We start from the raw sequence: 16,715 nt of genomic DNA, 5'->3' as shown, positions 1-16,715 counted from the left end.
CCTGAAAAATTTTACATTTTTATGACTTTGGATACTTATTTCAAGTTTCCTACATTTTACATTCCATTTTATTAAATTAAAAAAAGTGTTTCACATTTCCAATTTTAATTACTAAAAAAGTTTTATTGTTTTTCACTAATCACCAAAAATAAAATTGTTAAAATAAGGGACACTTTAAGAATTATTTACTGACACGTAATGCAAACCTTTCTTATTCTTATTATAAAGACTGTGTTTATTTTATATTTTAAAATAAAACAAATCTGAGCTAAAAATGGAATAAAATTATTACTTTTTTGGATAAAAGAATCCTGATATAGTTTTAAACTTAGCAACCGACTCTTATAAAATAATGGTTAACAGAAATAATTCAGAGTATATGTTATATATTCATCACCCACTGAAAAAATGGGTTCATAAATTTTCGAACAATAACACACACAAAATATATATATATATAATTTTACACGGTTTTGTTTTATTTCGAAAACGCCTCGCCGGAAGTGCCGTGCCGGTCCGGCCTAACTCATCTCTACGGTTTGTTGTTGATGGCGGTGCAGCCATTTCCAAGCAATGCTGAGCAGAATACTCGACCTATTTAGTGAGGTTATGCGAAGTGTTATTAAACAATGGGGTATCTTTTTAATTTATAGGCAGTTATAGCTTTATTTTCCGTTTGTTTGTCTGCGTATCACGTAGCATTAGCCTCCGTAGCTCTACGGATCTCGTGCTTAAAGGTAAGAACAGCTGCTGCCTAGCTAAGAGGCTAAGGCTAGCAAGGATTATTTATTTTAATGTGTACATTATTCTCTGGTAGCATGTTGAGCCGCATGTTTGTTGGTATCGCAGGGTATTTTCACTGTTGTCGCCAGCTGGCATTAGTTATAAATAACCTGTTTAATTATTCATATTTTAGTGAAATGAAACGAGACTGTTTAGATTTTCACTAGCGGAAAGAGGCTGAAGCTAACTAAATAAAACCCAATACAACATAAAATTTTTAAACAACGAGCATTGTGAAAACCTTTTATTTTGAAATTGGCGTGTTTCCATTAAACAAATGTATTTTAAAAACAAACATATGGTCAGTAGAAACGCAGCTAATGACGGATGATATTCTTCCTTCAACAGAAACAAATTAATCTTGTATTATTACTTAAACATAAGTACTTTCTAAAATAAACTTTTTCCAATGTTTTTAGGATACCAGAGTTGCATGAGCCGACTAGAAGGTCTGAATGTAGAAGTATAAAATCAGATCGCATGTTTCCCTTTCAGGTAGAAAACATGTCCAGACCGAGGTCCAGATCTCCGCATTACAGGTATTTTATCCACCCGAGTCAAGTTACCCCACTTCTTCAAATCTAAAGAAACTGGTGTGGAACATTTGTGCAGCAACATTTTTAGTTTGTGCTGCTTTTGCTTAGAAGATGTTACTGAAAGTTTCTCCACATTACCCAAAATCTAAATTAAAATCTACACAAATCTAATAAAATTGGGCTGAAATGTTTGTGCTACATTTGTACAGTAAAAATGTTCCTGTCTGTCTTTTAAGGAATTAAGGGAATTTGTGTTGGTAAATTAGTTTGCCCCTATTTTTATTGCACAAACAAACCAGTTTTGTTGAATTTGCAGTAGGTGGGGTAACTGCACTCAGGTTCTTAACTCCATTTAAAACCTGTAAAACTGCAACATTTATTCCACTTTTCTTATTTTGTCACATTTGATGACGTTTGTTTGCTTCTTGTTTCAGGAGATTCCCCTGGGAGGAACCGGACTTTGATCCCCGGAAAGTAATTGCAGAACTGGACGGGAATCCTCGGGACAGGGGCCGCCACCCCAGAGAGGGTCCGGATGACTATAGGGGCCCCTACAGGGAGGACCGGTACCGAGACGACCCGAGAAGATCTCCGTACCGAGACGAGCCTCACTTCAGGCACCAGCGACACCCGGACCATGACGAGTTCGACCACTGGGGGGCGTTGCCTCACCACGACGACATGCGTTTTGAGAACCACAGGTTTTTCCCGCGGGATGAACGGTTTGACGACTTTCAGAGGTTTGATGACAGAAGGGACGGTCCGCCGCCGCTGCTGCCGGGCTTATCGCCCAACCCGCGGTCGGACCAGCAGCAGAAGAAGGCAGGGCCGGGCTGGAGGAGGGAGGAGGCGGGCCGGGATCAGGGCGGGTTCAGAGGCTTCAGCTCCGGTATGAGGGCAGACCCGGGGAAAGGAGGGCGGTTCCCTCAGCAGCAGAACAGACACTACGACAGGAACCCGCATTTCAAACGACCACGGCGACAAACGGACGCCGCTGCCGCCGATCACCCTGGGTAAATCTGTGGGAGCAAAATCTGGAAAAATCAAGATTGCAAAGGATTCTCACCTTTCCCTCCATAACTGGAGATTCCTCACTGTTTCAAATCCTGTTAGCTTCACTAATGAGTAGCAGAGTTAGGAGTCATTGCATGATTTACTTTTTAACCCGTTTCTGTTAGCAGTAATGCATGAATCTTCCTGTCGCTGTGTCTCCATGTCTGAACCGTGTCACCTCCTCTTATGCCACCACAGGTTCAGGGAGGAAGAGGAGGATGAGGAGGAGGACTTTGGGGGCCGCGGTTACTCTATGGACAGACCCAGAGGTGGGTTTAGAGGACGCAGTCGGGGCAGCTTTCCCCGCCGGGACGCGGGGCAGTTTGCCAGAGACCTTGGCATGGAGGCCGATGCGAATCGGTTCAATTACGATGCTAGCTTTGAGCGGCCGCCGAGTCCGCCGGAGCATTTCAGGAGGGAAGATGGCGCCCGCCGCCCACATTTCCACGAAGACTCTCAGGAACCCGGCTATCAGGAGCCGAGCAGGAGGAGCCCTGAGGTTCACAGATACGGTAACCATGGAAACCAGCGTTGGAGGGGGCGAGGGCGGTACAACCACGGTCCAAGAGGACGGACCGGACTCCACAGACACCAGCCGCGGTACGCGGACCCCCCACAGGCCGAGCAGAGGCACGACTACCCCACCTTCAGGGACGGCGAACCCGGCTGGGAGGACCGAGATGCCCCGTCGCCATGGAGACGCAGCCGCTCCCAAAGCCTGGACCCAAACGAACGGCCGCTGCCGCCGCCGCCACCGGCCAAAAGGGGATGGAACGAGCCGCAAAACGATGGCGTGGCAGTTGTAACCGAGGAAACGCTCACCATCAAGGTGGACATGAGTCGACCCGTTAACAAGAGCAGGTAAGAGGTCAACCTGGGGTCAGGGGTGAAAGTTCACACTTACTTTTTCTGATAAACAAACCCAACATGGAGGACAAAGAGGAAGCGATTGATCAAGATGGAGCTGAGTGCAAATTACCCGAGTTAATCCTCTGTGTGCATCTTCGACTTTAAACATACAAGATGGACGACGAAGAGGAAGGGTTTGGTCAAGATGGAGCTGAATCTGGGGTGAGGGGTGAAAGTTCACACTTACTTTTTCTCAAAACAAACATGGATGGACGAACATCCAAACATCCGTGGATGGAGTCGAGAAGGAATTGAACGTAACTCACCCAAGTTATTCCTCTGGGTGGATCTTTGACTTGATTCTCTCAAAACAAGATGGACGACAAAAGAGGAAGAGATTGGTCAAGAAGGAGCTGAATGCAGGTCAAGCCAGGGTGAGAGGTGAAAGTTCACATGTACTTTTTTCAAAAACAAGCACAAGATGGAGGATGAAAAGGAAGGGATTGGTCAAGAGAAGCCGAATGCAGCTTGCCTGAGTTATTCCTCTGCATCTTTGCCTTCTTGTCCTTTTCTCTCATAACAAGATGGAGGACGAAGAGGAAGCACACGGAATTGAACACGTCTTATGTTTTTTTTTCATTTGGAAGTGAGGAACGGTGAGTTCATCTGGATTAATCCCAGATGTTGTCATGGCAACGTCGTCATGGCAGAGTCCGACCATAGCGCCATGATGTCTCGTTCTCTACCTTAAAGCCCCAATTCATCCCTCTGGTCCCAACGGGATTCATGAGGAATAATGTTGGAAAGCTTCAAGTTTTAACAAAAAGGAGAGAAATATAAAACTTTTCCTGCCATAAAACCAGATGAAGCTCAAAGCCTCAAGAACTCATGAATGTTTAAGGAAAGCGATCAAGTCGATGTGGACGAGACTTTGTTCTTTTTACAAGAATCATGTCCGATTCAAACTGTTCACTCAGCTAACCTGAGACTTCCTGCTGGATTTTATCTCATACTTTGCTGTTTCACGTCGTTTTTAATCTGGATTAAATCCTACTGGTGAGACACGAGGAGTGACATGATGGAAAGAATCCTCCAGACGATTCGTTCTGCTCTGATGGATGCCAACACGGCGGAAAGCTTCACTTCAAAGTTGATGTCACTCAATCAATCAAGTTTATTTCCATAACGCGTTTTAGCTACAAAGTGCTTTACATCATAAAAACACAAGGATAAAAAGTTATAAAAATCATACAGCCAATGATCGAGAAACCGGTGACCAAGTCTGGCTGAGAAAATGTTTATTTCTCCCCTATAAGAGGGAAGCAGATGATTCCTGCGGAGCTTCAGTTCATCCATAAACCAGGATTCAACCCTCACTGACCATAAAATGGTCTCATGATTTTCAGATTGGAGATCCGGAAACAGAAACTTGGTTCTGTTGCAAAGAAACCTGGAGATCTTCTCCTTCTGGAAGCTGGAACTGGACACATGTCTTCTGCTTTGATACTCAGCAAAGCTGCAGGAGGAACGAAGGAACCTGATTGGTTGCTGCTCACATCTGTCCTGGCAGGAAGTTCTGGGATTCAGGCTTTTAAAGGTCACATTGACTGACAAGCTAGTGAGAAGAAACCTGAAGTTTGACGATTGCAAGAAGAAAAATGTGGAAATCAAATGGGAACCAGTCATCAAAGGCGAGAAGCTTCATTTTTAACGTTTTAACATCCAAACGGGACAGAAGCAGATCCCAGACGTTCTGCCTGATCCATTTTTAACAACGTTTTCTCAAAGTGAGGACCTGGAATAATAAAACTCCTGAACATGGCCGATCGTTCTTCCTTCACTCTGATGCACTTGGACAACGAATCATAAACGATCCAGACTGATGGATTTATTTTTTTTACTTAAGCATCTCTATTGATTTTAACAAGAGCAAAAGAAATTCCCAGTTATACATGAAAATAACCGCAGACAAAATACACCACGGAGGAAAAAGAAAAGATCAGACCAAAGAACATAAAGAACAGAGATTTTCTCTAAATGACTTTTGACACGTCCTCTTCGTTGAGTTGGAGATAATTTTGGACCAAGTGTAAAAGACGGCCCAGATTACCAACAATTCATCAAGCTGCTTCTTATTAAAACAGACGATTTTCTCAATTGTGAAATTCTACATAATGTTTGTTTCTTCCATGAAGATGCAATGCAACTTTTAACTTGAGATAAACAATTCAGGATAGATATTTAAGATTCACGTCTTTGGACTTAAAGAGCCATCTTCACCAATCATCTGACCAATCACAGTCAACGCAGCCTTCCAAAAGGATAATACCTGGAGACCCAAACAGACTTTTACTGGACGATGTCCGCCTCATCCTCTGGGATCAGGAAAATAACGACGATCCAAACCCAAATGATGAAGCAGAAAATAATCAGTTCTGGTTTCTCTGGAGGAGAAAGTTGGGTTGAAATCAGGAGATTTCAGTTGACGACTCGAGAGATTTCTGCCACTGCTGATACTGAAGAATCAGGACCTCAAGGAAAAAGAGCTTCAATCAAGACAATAAAACAAAGGATGGATAATTATTGTGTATCTGATGACTAGCCTGCTAATCAAGTGTTGAGAAATCGTCCCATCATCCATAAAGAAACACCAATCAGTGAGAATCACGCCTGCCAGAACAAATTCAGGGAAAAATCTGGAAGTTCTCCATCATAAAACTCAACATTTCTGCAGAAACGAGTGAAACGAAGGAGCTTAAAGACAAAACAAGTTGCTGATGTGTTTCAAACTGAAGCTTTCTGAGGTAGAAATGGATCCACCATGATGAGGAAGCAATCTGGACCCGAGAGACGATCCAGAAGCTGGAGAAGAACCTCCACATGGAGGAAGAGGAAGATGATGAAGAAGCAGCCTGATCCTCCTCTGGGATGCTTCATTCTGGCTGGAAAGCTGTTAATCTGGACCAGAACGCCGATATGAGATACTAAAAGAAGTGTGAACTTTCACCCAGACCTGAACTCACCTGGTAGCCGTACCTGTGCTTAGAGCCCCTCTATGCTAACTTAGCTAACCTGTTAAACAAGCAGCCGAGCCTCACTGCCCCGTTTGACTCATGAAAGCTAAAGTTACATGTGGATGTCATGAGAGGAAAGGTGAGTTATTGGGTAAGGTAAAAGTCTTTCTGCTCCGTTTACAGCTCAATATTTATCATAATCAGCATTTAGGTGTAGAGGAAAGTTAACTTTTTGGTCTTTCAGAGACATTTTAGACGTTGAAACGTCTTTTTAGATGAATTTTAGATTGGCGGTATTACCGTATTTTCCGCACTATAAGGCGCACCTTCAATGAATGGCCTATTTTAAAACTTTTTTCATATATAAGGTTCATAGAATAGATGCTGCAGGAGAGGCTGGAGTTACGTTATGCATCCACTAGATGGAGCTGCACTAAAGTGAATGTCAACAAAACAGTCCAACTCTGGTTGGCGAGGAGAGCCTTCCTGGGCCGGGGCGTGGCCGGACGATGGTCACCCTTCTCTGTTCGCGCAGAGCAAGTTGGTGGAGAACGTGGCGCTAAATGACCTGCAGATGACCTGATTCTAGACGGTCGGTAGGTAGATAGGTCAGTCAACCTTTATTAACAAACCAGCGTTCTGACAACTATCCCAGCATGCACCACACGCTTCTTCTATGGGGGGGAAATGAAGTCGGCGGCTGCTTACCGTAGTTGCTAGACCAGTTGTGGCTCATTATTGGTCCATATATAAGGCGGTCTGTCGGCTTTTGAGAAAACTGAAGGTTTTATAGTGCGGAAAATACGGTAAATCAACCTTTTTAATCTTTACATCCTGCTGAAATGTTTTTCAAAAACAAACATGGAGTGTTTTGATTCCTTCATGCATGTTTGAGAAATCATTTAATCGCCATGGCAACCATTCAGCTGCAAAACACCTGGGTGGACCTAGCTCCACCTTCAAGATGCAGCTCCTTCAGACTAGCCAGCAGCAATTAGCAAACATCTGCTGAGATCATGTAAGAGCTTCTTTTCAGAGCAATGCTGCTAAAACCGTTAAAGGGTTAATGGAGGACGACGACTTCCTGGAGGCGGAGCTTCAGAAAGCAGGAGTTTCTAAAGAGACAGGCCCAATTTAAAGGCATAACATATAAGTCAGATTTCTTTTAAGTTATGTTTGATATGTATTTTTATAACAACTGAAGTGCCTGGAAATCTCTTGGTACTGCTCCTTTAAGGCCGACAGTAGTTTGACTCTAAATGAGTGTAGAAAGCAGCGGCTCACTGCTCTGCTGACGGCTGGGTCTCGTCCGGCAGCGCGCTCTGCTACTCCTCAGACCGGCAGCTGTCTCTGGACCTGGTCAACGTGGGCCGCCAGCGCCTCGACTTCCTGCCCCTGCTGGAGCACTCGGGGACGTACCGGGAAAACGCCACGCACACCGGGACTTTTGCACAGGAGATCATCACGCTGGTGCACTTTGTCAAAGGTTAATGTGCATTAAGTACTTTATAGGACCAGATAACCTGAATATTTAGGGGAAAAGTAGTTTTTCCATGAAAGTTATTAAGGAAAATTCACATTTTGCGCCTTTTTGTACGTCTGTTTTGGTTTCTACTGCTTCTAAAAACAGACCAAAAAACAAAACGCCAAACTGGTTTTGGGAAATAAGTTGATGTTTTATGGCGTCTGGAAAGTGAGCCAATTCGACAATTTCTGGAAAGTAACGTCACAAATCTGTACGCACTGCGCTGTTACCTAGCAACTATTGCCAAGTTGGGTTACCTAGCAACCCAAGTGGAAATGAAACCTGTTTGGTCAGCTGGTTTTACTGCTGTATGCACTGTACAATGGCTGCTGGAAAAGATGTTTTTTGTGGACTTGAAACAAAAAGTCAACAGCAGCCAAAAACAAGAACGCAGCAGCCACTTGCTGCGTTCTTGTTGGTTCCAATTTAGTTTTTCAATTTAAAAATTGCATATCTGTTTGGAGCCATTTTCACGCATGAGTGTAGATGTGGAGTTGGGGACGTGGCCAGCAGCAGCTGATGTGGATTTAAATAAGCTGCTGATTCTCAAATTAGACTGAAATCTCATCTAAGAATGATTTTGTTGAAAAAATGTATTGATCATGTTTTGTATCAACTAATTTTGAATTGTTTAATCATGATTCCTTGAGTCTCATTTAATTTCCATTCATAATGGTCCTTAAAAGTTTTAAAGTTGACTTGATGAAACCCAACTTTTGGCCACGCCCCTTAGTCTATTGGCTCCGCCCACTTTGCAGGAGTTTTTTTTTATTTTGGTGAGGCGGAGTTACACTTTCATCAAATCAAATTAAATTGTGTTTTTAGTGATACCCAGCCTTGTAAACAATGAAGTCCATGTTGTTCTGAGTCTACCGTGTCACTTCCTGTCTCCACAGAGCAGTACTTCCGGGGTGATGGGGTCACCCTCACCGAGCGCTTCTCTGCGCCTCAGAAAGGAGGCTACGCTGAAGACGAGCTGGAGGAGCTGACGCTGCACCAGAGGTTCAGCTCCAACAGGTCGGGTCACGTGACCTCGCTCTCATGTAACTTTGTAACTGACAGCCATCTTGGTAGGCAGTTGCCACGACAACAATAAACAACCCAGAAGATTAGAACTAGCTCATGCCTCATTCCTATCTAACTTATAATCAGAATAAGTTCATTACAGCTACATGAGTACTCTACCCACCTCTGTGTAGTACTAAGAGAAATATCAGTGCAGTACTTACTGTGAGTTAGCAAAATTAGCTAAGCTAATGTAGCTTTTATCTGCTAGATAAGACATAAGTCGTTTACAAATCCGTTTGAGCATTTATGTGATTTCAGGCTGTGAAGCTCCTCCATGTTGTCAGTATTCTTCATGTCATCGGAGGAGATCAGAGGATTATCTGTTATCTGTTTCCTGGGTCGATCCCAACGGCAGCCATTTTGCTGATATATATTTCTCTTCCTCATTGGTCATTAGCGTCAGTATTTGTTTTCGGTCTGTAAGATGTGCGGTTCAGCTATTCTGTGTGCGTTTGCCTACCAAGATGGCGGCAGATCACTTCCAGTTCAGACCTGTCCTGGCTGCTGATGCGACGGCGTAACGTTCTGTTCTGGTTCCAGAGGCTTCAGTCTGAACATGGACTCTGTTCTGGATGATGAGGATGACGAGCCGCTCTTCTTCAGGCTGGGATCCATGCAGGTGGGGATGAAGCTGGTGAAACTGGTGACGGTTACTGGTCTCTAACACACGGGTCGTCCACTGACAGGAAGCGAACAAGCAGCCGCAGCGAGGTCCAGGCGACCTCCGGCACGACCTGGAGCGGCGGCGGCAGGAGAAGCTGGAGGCGGTGAAGGTCACCATCGCCGGCAGCAGCTTCTCCCAGCGTTCCCAGTGGTCAGTTCATACTGGGAAACTGTTACCAGGATGAAAACACGCGGCTAACGCTTGTTTGTTTCAGCGAGCCGGACCTGACGCCGCCGATGGACCCGGACGGGTTCTGGCCCGCAGAGCAGAACCGCAGGAGAGACGGCGGCATGGTGAGGCGCACAGGAAGTCAGCCGCTGCTCACAGGAAGTAGAAACCGCCAACATGGTTGTGTTGTGCTGCAGGGATCCCAGAGGGGAACGTTTCAGCGACCCAACATGGCAACGCAGCGCAGAAATCATCAGTTTGGAAACCAGAGACAGAACCTGCACAGCAACCCGGCAGGTAAGCTCAGCTTCTGGTCACCTTTAAACACGATTTATCGCCGTTAACGTATCGGTATCGGACGATGTTTTTAACTCATCAGTCCAGTAAATAGAACTGGGCCGATGTAACGGTGATTAATCGATTAATTCAATTTAAAAAAGTGATGAATTATTGGTGTGTTTGATCTGATGCAGCCTGGAAACATTTTAACTGGTTCTTGTTTTCAGGTCCAAACTGGTGATCAGGTTCTGAAGAGCGGCTCCGTGTAACCATGGAGGTCAGCAGGAAGTCAGAGGAAGTACTTCCTGTTTCCATCAGCATCTAACTGAACTGCGGACGGCTGTTCATGTTGTAGCTCCTCTAGTTCCATCTTCTCCTTTTTTTCTGTTTGTTTTTGTTTTGAGGTCTAAATCTTCCCCACCATCTCTAGAAACTTATTTTTAATAAAATAGACATCACAAATCTTGGATTCTTGTTTTTATTTTGTCTTCATTGAAATCAGGATTTATAATCTGAACAGATTATACTGGATCAAAACAAACCAGATTGTCTGATTATTCTGGATGCTAAGATTTCCTGGTTTGTAAAACTTAAAAGTTCTCATTTTGTTACTTTATTCTTGTAAACTTTAGTTTTCATGGCTTCATTTTCTTATTGCAACTCTTACCGGTTATTATTGGTTTTATTCGTGTTTCTAACTTTATTCTGTTTTTCTGGTGTTACGACTTTCCTCTGCTTTATTACGACTAGTTGCGTTTTTACATTCTCCCTTCTGTTCTTCTATACAACTTTTCACTTTACCGTCTCAAAAATTTCTTCCATTTACACTCTTCTAAAATAATGTTCAGCTGGTTTATCTGAAAATCTGACACTTTGTAATTTATGGATTATAAAAGCATTTAAAATGCAATTAAAAGAAATTGATTGAATTCCCATATTATCTGCTCCCTCTGAGCTCAGTGGCGCCACCATCAGGAAGTGAGAAACCGCCACACCAGGTGAGAGGAGTTAAGATCTTTATTGGAAACCCGACAAAACATCATCGCACATCTGCATCCATGTGGGACAGCAGAGGCTCCCAAAGCGCAGACAGGAAATAAAATTAATCTGCTTTAAGCTCACATATAATCTGAGGTGTGTGAAAGATGAGCTCTGAGTGGACTGGGAACACTGGGAACCTCTGGTTTCACCGCAGAGCGAGCCGACGAGTTTGGGACAGGAAACAAAGGAAACGACAGACTAAGGAGGGATCACCTTCATGGTTCAGTCCAGAACCCGTCCGGTTCCGCCGACTCAGCACTTTATCAGCAAACCGACACATTCGGTTCAGTTTCTAAATCCCACATGTTGTGAAATTAATCATAAATACATTTTCTTTTTTTAATAATAATAAAAAAAAGATGGTGTGTTTGGAGAGAGAATGTCAACAAAACAGTTTAGAGAAGGAAACTGGAAACGTCCCGCCGCAGGTCTCACCTTCATCCAGAACCAAAACGACCGATGGAGTAACCATGCAGAACATTAATAAACCGGGTTTGGACTGTCACAGGCTCATCTTTAATATTAATAATAATAAAAAAATGGTGATTATTTGCAGAATCGGCTCAAAACATCCCAATCGGAGCTTCGGTAGTAAAATCCTGCCTTCCTCCTTCAGCCGCAGCATTTTAGATCTGCAACATGACGGAGAAACGGATCATCATCATCATCATCATCATCACCATCACCGCTGCAGCAACCCGTTCAACTGCAGCAGAACAATAAACCACCTTCTGCTCCCTCACTTCTTAAAATTAAACTGAGAAAAGCGACGTTGAGCTTACATCATCGATATCTTCATCATCGTCACCGATGTCGTCGAACTGGATCTCGTCGTCGTCTCCGGGTCCGAAGGTGTCCGTCTCGTTGATTTTAGCTGTGAGGGAGAAAAGGTCAGAATATTTTACAGTCATTTCCCTCTGGTCCAAGTTGGACCCAGAGGGAATTATCCCCTACTCCAGCATCTTTCTAACCCAATGGACCACTGAGGACCGGCCGGCTCTTTTACAGAACCGGTTCCACTGACGACCCACTTTAAACTCACCGTGTTCTGGAAGTTCTCCATAAGCCTTCAAACTCCGAGCCTCGTCGGCGTTGTACTTCAGGATCACGTCGGCTTTGTTGTCCTAAAGAAAGAAAATCACAGAGATGTTAAACGGTTCTGATCCGGTAAGATCACAGGAACATAGAATCTCATGTTTTTTATACCAGATATGATTCTAATTGTTTTATTTCCTAAAGAAGTTACAAATGACAGAATAAAGTTTCAAAAAGTGATTTTTTTCTTCACCCCTGAGAGTTGAATGGCGGATTATTAAAGATGTTTAATTACAAGAGTCACAAAATCAGAATAAAGATGGAATTTTACCAGAACGTCTTCAGATTACAAAAAACTTGTTATAATGGGGAGAAAAGCTTCTATTATCAGGATTTAACTTGATTTTTTAAGTGCAAAAGTTTAAAAGTTCTGCTATTGATAATAATTTTATGCTAATGTGTTAAATAAATTAATTGCTTATTAATTTATAAAACTTGTACCAAATTATAACGTAACAAAATGCTCAACATTTTAATGTTTTACTTTAAAGTCAAAGTTGTCACATTTAAATTTACTTTATTCTCCTAATATTAAACATTTATTCTGGTATAATTCTGACTGTTGTGAAACTATTTTTATTTTAAATATAAACTAAATCTCAGTCTTGTAATTTGTCATAAAGTTAAACAGTTAAAATAAACAGAAGCTGTAAAACAAGATGGCCGCCCTGACATCACTAAACTATGGAAACCCAAGGAGAGAATAAATAATCAAAACCATAAAACTGATGACTGAAAGTGATTATTGATTATTGACCAGGCTGCAGTGAACAGAGAGAAAACCAGTCAGTCAAGTCAAACTGGTCCCAGTTGCTCACCTGGTAATCCCTCAGCCCCACCAGGATGATGTCAGACGTGTTTATCCAGACCTGGAGGACGGAAACAAAGAGGTCAGAGGAGGTCACACGACCTCTGTGACCTCTACACAATCGGCCTGCCGCAGTGCCGACTCGGCGTTTCTCCGACCTTTTTCCGGAGCTTTCCTCTGATGTGGCAGAGCCGCTTGGTGCCGTCGAAGCACATGGCCTCCAGGCGGCCGTTCCCCAGCATCTTGATCACCTGAGCGTATTCTGGAAGAGACGAGCGCCGCGTCATGGGATGTTTCAAACCCGTTAAAACTACAGGAAACAGGAAACGGCTCCGTTTTGCTAACGCCAGCGGCCCCTCGCCCAGCGTTCCGTCGCCCAGCGGCCCGTCGCCCAACGACCTGTTGGGTGGCAAACAGAGGTTCCCCCCACTCTGGTTGCCTAGCAACGACCTGCTGGGTGGCAAACAGAGGTTCCCCCCACNTTCCCCCCACTCTGGTTGCCTAGCAACGACCTGCTGGGTGGCAAACAGAGGTTCCCCCCACTCTGGTTGCCTAGCAACGACCTGCTGGGTGGCAAGCAGAGGTTCCCCCCACTCTGGTTGCCTAGCAACGACCTGCTAAGTAACTTCTGCAGTTTAAAGTTTTGCTTCATAACGGCTTAAGAATAAAAACCAAAGTGAAATAAAAACTGGATAAAACGGCAAAGATGAACCCAGTCAGACAAAACAAACTGATCAATCACTATTGATTCTGATATGAAACGATTATATTGTGATAAGGTTTTCAGCCATATTTATATCCTCTGAAAATGATCTTAAAACAAAAATATTATCTAGTGCAATAATTTTGAGACATTATCCAATAAAATGTATTCATTTTATGTTTAAATGGATGTAGTAAACGTCTCCCAGTAATATTTTATTTTCTAGTTCTTGGGTGCCTCGCCCCTTTCTGATATCACCCTGGGCAACTGCCCAAATCAAAAAGCGGCACTGTATTCACGTTTTCCCGTCTTCAGATTGTAACTTTTTCTATTTTTCCTCCTACTTTATTGATGTGCAACGCATTCACAGGCAAAAAATGACAAAAAACAGGACTGGAACAGTTAACCGTGGTAAATCACGATCAATCGTTAAAGATCTGTCTGGGTGCGGTTCTGGCCGACTGGGTCAGCAGAACTCACCCTGGCCGTCCTCCTTGAACACCAGCTCTCTCTTCTCAGACTCATTCTCGTTCTTTCCACGTCGCCGGTTCTTTCCTCCTTTACCTGCAGGCAGAGCAGGAAACCATCAACACTGTAAACCTGAACCAAAACTGGAACATCAAAACTCATTTCTATTCATTAAAATGCAGCAAAACTGAAAAATCCCACATTTATTCAGTCTGTAAATGCACCACAAAGCAACACATTCTTTGACTCATGCTTTTAATTTAATATCAATAAGATAAAAGTTTTTATAGATGATCTTGTCTCTAATCTTCTCTGCAGCTGATTATTTCTGTAAAGTTTTGACAAAGTTTACAGAAACCAAAACATGACTGGATGGAAAACATTTTATATAAACCCAAATCATTTGGGGTTAACATTTTTTATACTTTTTTTAACTCTAGATTCCAAGATTTAAGATTTCATTTCTGGAAAATCTGGATTTTTTTTTGGAGTGACGTCATGGCGGCCATCTTGTTTTACATCTTCTATATATTTCTATCTTGAATTCAGGTCAAGTCTCTGAACAAGTTAATTTAGTTAGTTTGTTTTCTGAGGTTATAGGTAAAGCAACATGTGGCCCGGGGGCCATTTGTGGCCCCTGGACTGACTTTGTGTGGCCCACGACTCAAATTCAACATAATACATGTTAGTAAGCTTGGTGTATATTGTTTTAATAAAAGTTAACTAAATCGTGTTTTTGTTGCTCAGAATTGACCAAAAATGTTTTATTATTTTCAGTCAGTCTTTAAAAATTCACACCTTTGTTTTACTGAAGCAAATCTGTTGATTTATTTTAAGGCTTGGATCTAATTTACATCCGTTTCCAACACACAAAAAGACAAATTTACTCATTTAATTAAAGTATCACAACTTAACTTATTGTGCAGTGGGTTAAACAAAGTCAGTATTTAGTTGTTTCATTTGGCCTGCGAGTTATTTTAGTTTCTTTATGCTTCACATATTAAATGAAGCTGAACTGGGATTAAACTGGGATTAAACTGGGATTAAAGCAAATGACAACCTGCAGGAAACATGATGAAACCTGTTTGTTACGCTCTGAGTTATTCATGTCTGTTTATTATGGGATTTAATAAACTTCTTCAGACAAGGAGTCCAGAAAGTCCGACTCTCTCCTGACCTTTCACCTTTAGAAAGGTCAGGACAATCAATACCCACAATCAGATATTGATTGTGGAAACAAATTCACACAGGAAACCAATCCTACTCTGATGTGTAAAAATAAAAACAGGTGCTTTGAGTTAAACCTCTAACCTATGGAGGGCCCAGAGGGCCAAAAAGCAGCTAAATTTGCCTTATTACTGTCAAATGAGTGAATATTTATTCATCTGTGGATTAACAGTAAAATGGTCAAATTAAAACCAGGTTATGTGACAATGATAACAGGATGCTGTTTAAATCTTAATTCCACTTTTACATTTAAAGTAAGAAATAAAGTCTGCAAACGTACAAACGTATTTCCATACAGTTTATTTTTTGTTTTGCTTTTCAGAATGATCCTGATTATTATAAACAGAATTTGGGTGAATACTTTTAACCGTGTCAGACTGTCATCTTTTAAACTTGTCCATTATTTTAGAAGAAAACATTTTAACATTTAACCAACTAAAATATACGACCTAAAGCTCTTTATAATTAAAACTGATGAGAAAACAGAACATTTTCTCTGAGCTTCATGGGACTGCTTCTGACAGCATCTTCAGTCAGAGGCTTAACCAGAGCCGCTGTACTACAGACTGCTACAGCAGACTGCTATAACAACTCTTTGAACCTCAGTTAACATGAGTTACAACATTTAATTTACTTTTCGGATCAATAATTTAATTGAATTTAAAAATTAACTACAATAAACATGTTTTCTAAAAAAAAACCAACTTTAAAAGGTAAACTTTGACTCTACCAGAAGTAAAAACATTTGGCCATTCCTGGTTGTTTAAACATAACAGTTAAAGTTTAATGGGAGTTTTGCCGTTTAAACTTATTAAAAATCACAGAAGTTGGACCTTAAATTTGCTTCTGTAACGCTAATCAGCAGATAATGATTCACTCCAGCTGATTAGCTCGTATAAAACTCAATTGGAAGCTCAAATAAAATCTTTACATTATTTTAACTATACATGTTGAAGCAGACGTGTGTTATTAGGTACATTTAGATAAATTAGTGGTCAGAAGGCCAGACCGGGGTGGAGATTAGCTGTGTCAGCTAGCTAGCTACGAGCTAACCGTCTCTAAATGTCAAACAGCATCAAAAGACTTAAACAAACTTAATTAATGTGAATATTCAGAGTTTATTTTAAGCAAGAATCCCTGTGGATGATCAGTAGCGCTCACCGATAGCTGCTGCTAACGGAGTTAGCCGGCCCGGGTCACGTTTTCCACACGGCGAGCTAAACTACCGCAGAGCAGTAAATGCCTCCATTTTCGGCCCCTTACCTTTATTTTTGGGCATATTCCTTTACACCAGGTTCGCTTCAACCCTCCTCGGTACAACTGGCGGCTGGTGGATGTTTACAAACGTCAGACAGGATCAGATTTAAACCGAACTGAACGGAGCCAGAAGCTACTTGCTTAGCGTTGAGGCTCAGTGACTGTGTGCGCAAGCGC

General features: G+C 42.3%; 2 protein-coding genes across 3 annotated transcripts; one reads left to right on the top strand and one right to left on the bottom strand.

The window, feature by feature from the left end:
- The first annotated feature begins 485 nt into the window (after positions 1–485).
- Positions 486–10,408, top strand: zgc:112982 (BCLAF1 and THRAP3 family member 3). Of its 2 annotated transcripts, XM_008396885.2 has the most exons (11): positions 486–737; positions 1,279–1,322; positions 1,754–2,332; positions 2,571–3,233; positions 7,552–7,721; positions 8,657–8,777; positions 9,369–9,447; positions 9,515–9,642; positions 9,707–9,785; positions 9,858–9,957; positions 10,167–10,408. In XM_008396885.2, exons 2-11 carry the CDS (start codon positions 1,288–1,290, stop codon positions 10,178–10,180), a joined length of 1,968 nt encoding a protein of 655 aa, XP_008395107.1. In that variant the 5' UTR covers positions 486–737; positions 1,279–1,287; the 3' UTR covers positions 10,181–10,408. The 2 variants fall into 2 exon arrangements, with proteins under 2 accessions (XP_008395107.1, XP_008395106.1); XM_008396884.2 differs by lacking the exon at positions 486–737 and having other exon boundaries at positions 1,249–1,322.
- Positions 10,409–10,938: 530 nt separating this feature from the next.
- LOC103456988 (eukaryotic translation initiation factor 1A, X-chromosomal) lies at positions 10,939–16,715 on the bottom strand. The gene is made up of 7 exons (XM_008396886.2): positions 16,545–16,715; positions 14,067–14,150; positions 13,042–13,145; positions 12,894–12,944; positions 12,023–12,104; positions 11,763–11,854; positions 10,939–11,612 (listed from the first exon to the last, which is right to left on the bottom strand). The coding sequence occupies exons 1-7, from the start codon at positions 16,558–16,560 to the stop codon at positions 11,607–11,609; spliced, it is 435 nt and encodes a 144-aa protein (XP_008395108.1). The 5' UTR covers positions 16,561–16,715; the 3' UTR covers positions 10,939–11,606.

This window comes from Poecilia reticulata, linkage group LG20 (genome assembly GCF_000633615.1).
Source record: "Poecilia reticulata strain Guanapo linkage group LG20, Guppy_female_1.0+MT, whole genome shotgun sequence".
Lineage (NCBI taxonomy): Eukaryota > Metazoa > Chordata > Actinopteri > Cyprinodontiformes > Poeciliidae > Poecilia > Poecilia reticulata.
This window is presented reverse-complemented; position numbering and strand designations above follow the sequence as displayed.